Raw genomic sequence first — 10,106 nt, forward strand, 5'->3', positions numbered from 1 at the left:
ACCCTTTTTTTAAAGCTTTTACACATTAAAGTCTGCATCTTTATTTTTTTTTCTTTTTTAAATAGTGACCAATTTTATCATGAAGGCATTTATCAATGGAAGGAAACTTTTTGGTACCCCTTTTTATCCACTCATTGGCAGAGAAGCTGTAAGTTACCATAATTTGAATTCTGAGTCTTTCTTTTAGAATTGCTTTTTTCGTAATATAGGAGACCTTATCCTATTTCCAAGTTGGTGTTAGAAATAGGGGAACGGGACAATTATACGCTCCCTATTTTTTTTTTTTTTTATTGCACTTACCATAGTTCATGAGATAACTGTTTGCGAAATTTTGTGTGTCTCTTTGTTGAATTCTGTCTTTCTCATTAGACTATCATAGTTCCATGAGGACAGGGTCTGTTATGTCTCTTCACCATCATATCTCTTGTACCTGGTAAGATGGCACATTGCATGTACCAAATAAACATTTGTTGAATGAATGAAGGTAGTCAAGAGTCAGTATCCTTAAATTTTGAATTTGAGGTGCTGCCCACTGCCCCCTTCCATCTTTAGAAATCTTGATGAAAATATAAAGAGACAACACCAAAGAAATACTCCTTACTTGCTGAGACTTCTGCTCTAATTTTGAGATAGCCGAATTTGATGGCATGGAACTGAGAGAATTCCTTTTGCCTAAACTGGGTGGCATAGTATTTCCCATTCCTCTTGGTCTCACTCTGGTTTTTGGTTGCTTTCTAATGGGAGAAGGTCTAAGGTTCACAGAAAAAGAAACTTCCAAGAGAAGCAATCTCGAGAGAAAAGGTCTCTTCTATTACATAACGAATATCCTTGATCTTGTTCAGTAGTTTCTGTACTCTTTCTTTGGAATGTAGGGTGAGAAAAGCAGAAGAGTCTACAGCTGTTTTCCCTTGTAGCATTACTTCTCAGACATTTTTTATTATCCTGCACCTTAGGGGGTGGTGGTGATAATAATTATAATGGAGAGATAGAAAATAACAGTAAAATTTGAAATGACGTCAAAGTTGTGTAAGAACAAAATGTCAAACAAAAGGAAAATCCAACAATAATTTTACTAACATACTAATTAAAAATAATATATGAAGAGCACAGTCAGATCAAAATAAATCTGATACACTAATAAAGCATTTTACCTGAAAATTGTGGGAATTCCAACTATTAGTGTGTATATGTACGTATGTTCCATAGGAACCTAGCAGTTTCATGTTGTCAGACTTTTTTAGTAGAATATTAGAGTCCTTAGTAAACTACAAATGTGCTAATAACTTTAGTCTATGAATACAAAATTTTAGCAGCTCTTAATAACTCAGTATAAGTAGTCCTAGTAGATATCAGTCTTCGGTCTTGAATATCATTTGCAGTAAGACCCAAACATCAGTGGGGCCTGTCTGAAGGGGCCTGTGAGTCTGCTAACCATTTTTTGATCTACCTTTTTCTGTTTTAAAAGTCAATATATAGTATTCTATGGCTTGTGTATACTAGTTTAACTATTCTCCTTTGGTGGACATTTAAATTGTTTTTATTATATCAGTGTTATAACTGATACTGTAGAAAATAGCCTTTAAAGTCTTTCATACTAATAAATAAATAAAAACAAAGTCTTTCATACTTATACTTTCCATAGTAAAATTTATTCTTTTGATGCATATTTATTGATTTCTCTCCTATGTACTGACTAGGCTTGTAGGGATACAAAATAGATGTGTTTCATTCCTATATTACTGAAAATGAAGACAAGTATATTTTCTATTCATTCATATTTTTTGCTCACTCACATATTCTCTTTTCATCTATTTACATTATTATGTCCTCTACTATTCTGACTCATTTTCTCCCATTCTGTCAGCTATCTTCTGTCTTCATTTTTCTTCCCACTTAACTTAGGTTTCCTGGTCTGCTCCTGGCATATATTTTAAATTCCTTTGCACCACTGACCCTTTTTTTGTTTTTATAGGTTTGTCAATGAGGACATTTCATATAAATGGAACCATAAAACATGTAGCCTTTTGTGACTGGCTTCTTTCACTTGGCCTAATGTTCTCAGAGTTCGTTCATGTTGTACCATGTATCACCACTTCATTCCTTTTTATGATTGAACAGTATTCCATTAAATGGAATATATATCACATTTTATTTATCCATTCATCACCTATGATGGACATTTGAGTTGTTTCTACTTCTTGGCTCTTATGAGTAATGCTGCTGTGAATATTTCTGCACAAATTTTTGTGTGGATGTGTGTTTTAATTTCTTTTGGGTATATACCTAACAGTAGAATTGCTGGTTCATTTTGACAAATTTATGTTTAACTTTCTGAGGTGCTGACAAACTTTTTTTAAAGCATCTGTGTTATTTTACATTCCCACCGCCAATATGTATGGATCCATTTCATCTACATCCTTTCATTTTTTTTAATGATAGCCATCCTAGTAGGTGTGTCTCTTATACTTTTATCTTTGACTTTAAGTAGATTTGAAGAGTGCTAAGTGGATATGTTCTTTTGTCTTCCAGGGACATGGATACTGTTAGGACAAACTGGTCCTTGTGATAGTGCAAAACAAAACTAAACTAAAACTTAGTTTATTATGCTAGGTGGTAGGATAAAGAAAATATGATCCTGCTACTTCCAAAACTTGGGAAAATTATTTACTTTGTATTGGTTCTGTCAGACCTTCTCTTACATGTTACATGTTCTTGAAATGTTATAATGCAAATCCAATCATATTTTAAATAAACCAGAGGATTGCTTTATTTACAGAGAGGTCTTTTGTAAAAAGAATAATTCTTGGGGCATCTGGGTGGCTCAGTCAGCTAAGTGTCTGCCTTCAGCTCAGGTCATGATTTCAGAGTCCTGGAATTGAGTCCTGCATCAGGCTCCCTGTTTAGCGGGGATTCTGCTGGTTCCTCTACCCCTGTCCCCTGCTTGTGATTGCTCTCTCTCAAATAAAATCTTTAAAAAAAAAAAAAATTCTTTTTTTCTAAATAGCCTTCTTGAGGAAAAAGCAGGAGATTTGTAGTCAGACCAACTTAGCTTGAAATCCTGTTTACTTACCAGCTTTTTTAACTATGGGTAAATGACTCAAACTCTACGAGCTTCTATTTCTTCATCTGTAAGTGAAGATGAAAATAGTTTCTACTTTAATAAGTTATTAGGCAAAGATGCCACAGATGAATGAAGAAATAATGTGGATGTAAAGTGGTTAGCACTATTAGCAACTGTGATATTGATGATGATGATAATTTTCTTTTCTCGATTTATTTGAGAGAGAGAACAGAGGGAAGGACAGGGAAAAGGAGGAGGAGAATCCGAGCTGAGTATGGAGCTTGACTGGGGTCTGGATCCCACAACCCCGGAGATCATGACCTGAACTGAAATCAAGAGCCAAGCTGCTCAACCACCTGAGTCACCCTGGGGTCCTGATGATGATAATTCTTAATCTTATTTTCATATCATGGTTTTTATAACAGTGAAATAATTTGTTGATATTTATTTCCCTTTTTTTTTTTTTTTTTTTTTTAGATTTTATTTATTTATTTGACAGAAGGAGACAGAACGAACAGGGCAGAGGGAGAGGGACAAGCAGACTCCTGGCTGAGCAGGGAGCCCAACATGGGCTCGATCCCCGGACTCTGGGATCATGACCTGAGCTAAAGGCAGATGCTTAACCAACTGAGTGACCTAGGCACCCCATTTATTTCCTTTTTTGTTTTTGTTTTTTGATAGCGAGTTTTTATTTTTTTAAGATATTATTTATTCATGAGAGACACAGAGAGAAAGAGGCAGAGACACAGGCAAAGAGAGGAGCAGGCTCCATGCAAGGAGCCCAATGTGGGACTCAATCTGGGATCCCAGGATCACGCCCTGAGCCAAAGGCAGACGCTCAACCACTGAGCCACCCAGGCATTCCTATTTCCTTTTTTAAAACCACTTTTGCATGTTGGTCTTCTTTCCATTTGGATTCCAAAATTCATAGTGGTTTTTTTTTCTAGTAAAGTTTTATTTTCTCCCTAGGAATACTTCTTTGATTCCCGAGTGCTAACAGATGGAGAACTGGCTCCCAATGATCGATGTTGTCGTGTGTGTGGAAAAATAGGCCACTACATGAAAGACTGCCCTAAAAGGAGAAGGTTGGCAAATGATTGTATATCAACATTACAGGGAAAATAAATGTGAGGCCAATTGTAGCTATAACTGTGCTTATATATAAATGAGAAAGTTCAGGGCTTTAAATTGGACGTTAGGTAAAATGTGTATTGGAGTGGAATTTTGTTACAGAATGATATTTATTCATGGCACAGTGGTATCTCATTCATTTGTTCATGTATTCATTAATGCATTCAGTTTTTGTTTTTTGAGGGTTTTTTTTTTTTTTTTTTTAATTGAAGAAGCATTTATTGACACCTACTCTACTGGGAACTGTGCCAGGAGCCAAGAAAAAAAAATGACCAAGTCATGGGGTTCTTGCTGAGTACCTTCCAGTCCTGCAAATTAGTAATTAAAATATAATTGAATCTGTGAGATATTTGAGGTATACCTATATAATATATACCATGAGGAAGATACATTCTCTATACCCCCCCAAAAAAATTATCAAATATATCTTCCTATATTCTATATACTCTGTTTAATAGGCCAGGAAAATTCTTTCTTTAGTTATCAAAGCTTGTGTAGTATAAAGTGCTTAGAACTTTTCAGAGAGTACTAACTCCTAGGTTCAATCAGTGCTATATGCTGACTTAAATTTAGAGAAGACACTTTCTTTAAGCATCAGCTTTTCCCTCTGTAAAATGGAGATAATAAATACCAACCTCTTAAATATTGTTATAAGATTACAATTTGATATTAAAGTTTTTTCTAATTTGATATTATTAAGCTACTGGAATACCCAGTTTCTGCCATATGAGTAGGTGTGCTCTAAATGTGAGTTCCTTTGCCTTAAAAAAAGGTGCATGAAACAATGGGCATGTTAATCCCTGTATTGTGAAACTTTTGTAGTTTAGGTTGTTCTGTGCTTCACTCAGTTTACAAGTCCCTAGCCCCCACATTATTGGTATCAGCAGTTTACTGTTTAGACTAAAGAAGAAAGACAGTGAAGAAGAGAAGGATGGAAATGAAGAGGAGAAGGATTCACGAGACCTTGTTGACCCCCGAGACCTCCATGACAGTCGAGAGTTTAGAGACCCCAGAGACCTCAGATGCTTTATATGTGGAGATGCAGGACATGTACGAAGAGAGTGCCCAGAGGTCAAGCTGGCCCGTCAGAGGAACAGCAGTGTGGCAGGTAAATAGAAAAGACCAAAAATAGTTTTTAGTAGAAATAAGGTCATTTGTGTTGATGTCATTCTAAGGACTCTGATTCCTCTCTGTTCCAAACTTAGCTATATGATTTTGGACCTTACAATTTAGACAGCCTTTATTTTAGACAGTACTCAGATACATTCACTATTAAAGTCTTAGCAGTCTGTTGTATTCAGTAAACTCCCTTTAAGTATTCTGTTGATTTCAGTTACATCCTTTATTCTTTCCCTAGCAAAATTAATAGAAATTAAATTTTTTTTTTCCTCCAAAAGTTAACAGGAGTTTTTTTCCTGGGAACATGTACAGGAGAAATTATATCTCTTCCCATTACTATTATGTATGAGAGAGATCTGTTCTGGTTATAATTCGTAAGTAATTTTAAGAACTAGAAACCCCAATGAGAGTTCAATGAAAGAAAAAATAGAATATTTAGAAGTGATGATTTCCAGTTACTCAGATTCTTGTTGCAGAAAGTTTTCTTAAATATATCATCTCCTTTAGAAAAGAAGTATATGTCTTTTTGTTCTTGTTTCTACTACCAGTGTATTTTTTTTTTTTTTTGGTGATTTGCATGATTGAAAATGGCTTTAAAAATATTAGTTGTTATAAGTCCTTCACAAACATAATAATGATTTAAAAGTCCAAGTTTATAAAGTCAGAAGGATTTGAAACTCTTAACAGAGGAAGGAAGTTTATTGATTGTCATTTCTTAGTTTTTTTATCTGTTGATTTTCTTTCTTATGTCTTCTCTTAGCAGCCCAGCTGGTCCGCAACCTTGTAAATGCCCAACAAGTGGCTGGTTCTGCTCAGCAACAAGGTGATCAGTCCATAAGGACTAGACAGTCCTCAGAATGTGTAAGTACTCTGCCTACAAAGGGATTAGTTTTGTCAGGAAGATAGTACTATCTTTGATGGGTGATATGATTGATCTTTGTAGACTGGCAAATATGGTCATCCAGATTACACAGTGCTTTGTAGAGGTGTCCTTGCTAGGCACATGAGGTGGGATGAGCATTACCTTTGGAGTAATGCAGATCTGGCTTTTTATCTGTGGGTAAGCTACTTAACTTTAGTAAGCCTGCCTTCTTATTTGTAAAATAAGATAACTACTTAATACATTTGTTGATTGGTTAAAATAAGGTAATGACTTTGAGGTTTCAGGCTTTGCCTAGAAGCAGAAGATCAGCACAACATTTATAAAAATAGACACAAAGCTTGAGATGTGTTAGGGGTTTGTAGTGTTGGGGCAATACATGCATGGTGTTGGACTTGCCTGAAGCTTTTATGTGTCTCCTCATAGCTGATATGAATACCTAGTGAAATACGTCCTCTGAAAGAAGAGTATTGAATTAGAGTTCAGATTTACAAGTTTCATATTAACTTTGCTGAGTTACTCTTAAACCTTGTGTAAATGTCTGTTTACCATGTACTCCTTAAATTAGTTAATTCAATGCGAATTGAATAGTTCCTTACTCTAAACCTGATACTGTGCTTTGGTGCTTCACACTTGATCCCTTGGGTGGCCATGTGAAGTGATAGGTATTAGTATGATCAAATTTTACAAATTGAGAAGCTGAGAATAAGAGAAATTAAAAGATTCAAACCTGGGTCTAGGTGCTAAATCTGGTATAATCTGTGTTTAGAAAAAATTCTTAGAGGCTATTTGAAGATCAGTATCAGGAGAGTCTTGTAACAACTCTCCCATTTAGGAGCCCACTAACCCCACTTACAATACTTGAATACCTACTGTGGTCCTGACATTTTTTTCTTTTCTTTTTTTAAAATTAAATATTTTATTTCTTTATCTGACACACAGAGCACAAGCTCTCTGCTGGGGAGCAGCAGAGGGAGAGGGAGAAGCAACTCTCCACTGAGCAGGGAGTCTGATGTGGGCTCGATCCCAGGACTCTGGAATCATGACCTGAGCTGAAGGCAGACACTTAACTGACTGAGCCGCCACCCAGGCACCCTGGGCCTGACATTGTCATAAATGTTATATAACAACAGTAATATTAGCCTAACATTGTTTAGTGGCTGTTGGCCATATCTTTTTTTTTCCTGTTTCTTATGATAAAATATTGGAAAAGTATAAAAAGTAATAGATACCCATGTAGTGCCACCAGGCCTTAACAATTCTTAACATTTTATTATTTTTGGTTTATTAAAAAGTGATGTGTAGTCAGTAATTCCTATGTATTCTTTTGGATGCTGTTCCCATCTTAAAGCCTTCCCACTGTCCCTTCCTTTAGTAGTAGATTCTAAAATGTATCTACTGTCCTGAATTTGGTGTTTATATTCTGTGTTGTTTAATTAATCTACACAAAAGTCTATGAGATAGATTATTATTTTATATTACAGGTGAATGAAGAAACATTTAAGTTTCTTGCATGAGGTCAGCACACACTTGGAACTAGAGCTTGAACTCAGGCCCTGTCTCTAAAACCTATGCGCTAACCACTTTCCTATGCTGCTGCTTTTACTTTTTGCCTTTAGCACTTACTTTTCTCTTACCTGAGATTTGGGTCTTAGTCTGTCTAATGGACATTGTTGTTCTGATATCTCACAAAGCACTTTAACCTCAAAATGTCTAGAATGTAATACATATTTCTTTCTAAATTCCTAAACTTAACCTCTTGTCCCTGTGTTCTCCATCTCCATCTCATTAAATGATCCTATTCGCTGGTTTCCAGAACTACTCCCTCTCTCAACCCCCACATCCAGTCCCTAAGTCCTCTTATTTTCTACCCATGAAAAATAGCTCACAGCCATTTATTTGCTTCCCTATCCCTATATTGTATTTCCCTAGCCTAGGTTACCGTCATTTCAGGGCTGCTATCTTAGAGCAGTTTTTTACTCACTCTCTTTAAGTCTTCCCCCCACCCCCCAGACTCTCTATTTCATTCCCATTAAGCTAGAATAATTTTTCTAAAATACAGATTGATCATATTCCTTACCAATTTGAAACCCTTCAGTGGTTTCCCGGTGCCCTCAGGATAAAAGTCTAATGACAAGGCCTATGGGACCCTTCATTAATGTGTCCCTCATTTGTTCTTCAACCTCAAATCTGCCATTCCCTTGCCCTTTTACTTCAGTAATATTAAACTTCTTTCAGAATCCAGTTGTTTAAACAAGCCAGGAGGTGTTGATGAACCTATAGACCTTCAGTCATGTTGTTCCCTCTGCATGAAACACTCCTCCCCTTCCCTTGTCCCTGTCCTATTTTATCAGACTGATGTTTACCCTTGTGTCTCAACCTAAAGGTCACTTCTCTGGCAAGCTTTCCTTGATTTCCACTTTCATTCATCTTATCTTTTTCTCCTCCCAAGTATGTTTAGGTATTCCTGCTCTGGGATTTCCTTATACACTATATATCATAGATTTCTTATCATGATAATCATTGTATTTCATTGTAATTGCTCATGTAATGTCTTCATCTGCTCTTTCTCCTTTCCCTTATAAACTTTAAGTTCCTTGAGGGGCATGCATGTTAGTATTGATTTTTAATACCTACAACAATGCCCAGACATAATTGACAGTAACTTGTTGAGGGACTGAATCAAAGTGGCTGTGAGATATTTAGACATAAATTTCTAGTTACAGTTGGAAATATGGGTTCTGCATGATGGGAATGACGTCTAGGTTCTCTCTTGTTTGGACAGTAAAAACATTTATAGGGTAATATATATGTCAGAGAAGGTTTGAGGCTCTTGGAGAAAATTCTATTTTCATGTAAAATGAGGCTCTTACTATGCACATCATAGAGTTGTGTTTACAATGTTCTGATGAAATAACTCCATAATTTTGTATTTAGATAATCTCTGCTTTTATACATTAAGGTGTTTTGAAATTAATTTTAAAATGTTATCTTTTTCTCTTTGCAGTCTGATTCACCATCTTATTCTCCTCAGCCCCAGCCATTTCCACAGAACTCTTCCCAATCAGCTGCCATTACCCAGTCTCCATCCCAGCCAGGATCCCAACCCAAGCTTGGCCCACCTCAGCAGGGAACCCAGACCCCCCATCAGGTCCAGATGCCTATGTATAACTTTCCCCAGTCACCACCAGCTCAGTATTCTCCCATGCACAATATGGGATTGTTGCCAATGCACCCTCTCCAGATCCCTGCCCCATCCTGGCCTATCCACGGCCCAGTGATCCACTCTGCACCAGGCAGTGCCCCCAGCAATATTACCCTGAACGATCCCAGCATCATCTTTGCACAGCCTGCTGCCAGACCTGTGGCGATCCCTAACTCCTCTCATGATGGACACTGGCCTCGTACTGTGGCTCCAAATTCCCTGGTGAACAATGGTACAGTGGGGAATTCGGGTAACCCTTCCTTTTCTTCTTTTGCATCTGTCTGTAGAAAGGTTGGGTGATTGGTATTACTGGTTGAACTTGGGGAAATAAATACGAGGAAAAGAATGGGAAGCAATATTTATGAGGGGCAATATAGGATTAGGTAAAGTTTATGGGCTGTCAATTCACACTGTCTGGATTTGAATCCTAGCCTTGCCATTTATTATGTGGCATTAGGCAGTTGCTTAATCTCTTTGTGCATTGGTTTCATCTGTAATATAGGGATATTAATAGCATCTAACTCACAGGAATGTTGTGAATATTAAATGAAGTAATATACTTAAGTGTTACTCATTTTATTATTATTTTAAATTTTCATGGCAATCCAGCATGGTGTAAGTATTATTAAAACTAATTTTATAGTTAAAGAAATTGCAGGGTTAAATAACTGTCATGCTGTCATAATTAAGCATAGTAGATCCAAGATTTA

At 36.5% G+C, this 10,106-nt stretch overlaps 1 protein-coding gene across 20 annotated transcripts in view; it reads left to right on the plus strand.

Annotated features, from left to right (window-relative positions):
• The window catches only part of TUT4 (terminal uridylyl transferase 4), a 127,865-nt gene that overhangs the window by 95,543 nt on the left and 22,216 nt on the right, over positions 1-10,106 (plus strand). For 11 of the 20 annotated variants that reach the window (XR_003125263.3, XR_003125264.3, XR_007402356.1 and 8 more), the window contains 5 exons: positions 66-148; positions 4,031-4,146; positions 5,077-5,300; positions 6,072-6,172; positions 9,199-9,646. Coding sequence is in view for 14 of the 20 variants with exons in the window: in XM_025420039.3 (XP_025275824.1) it covers positions 66-148; positions 4,031-4,146; positions 5,077-5,300; positions 6,072-6,172; positions 9,199-9,646 (972 nt within the window). In the remaining 6 variants the exon portion in view is untranslated. The remainder of the gene's footprint in view (positions 1-65; positions 149-4,030; positions 4,147-5,076; positions 5,301-6,071; positions 6,173-9,198; positions 9,647-10,106) is intronic. The other 9 variants (XM_025420041.3, XM_025420045.3, XM_025420042.3 and 6 more) reach the window with 6 other exon arrangements.

Source organism: Canis lupus, chromosome 15, assembly GCF_003254725.2.
Source record: "Canis lupus dingo isolate Sandy chromosome 15, ASM325472v2, whole genome shotgun sequence".
Lineage (NCBI taxonomy): Eukaryota > Metazoa > Chordata > Mammalia > Carnivora > Canidae > Canis > Canis lupus.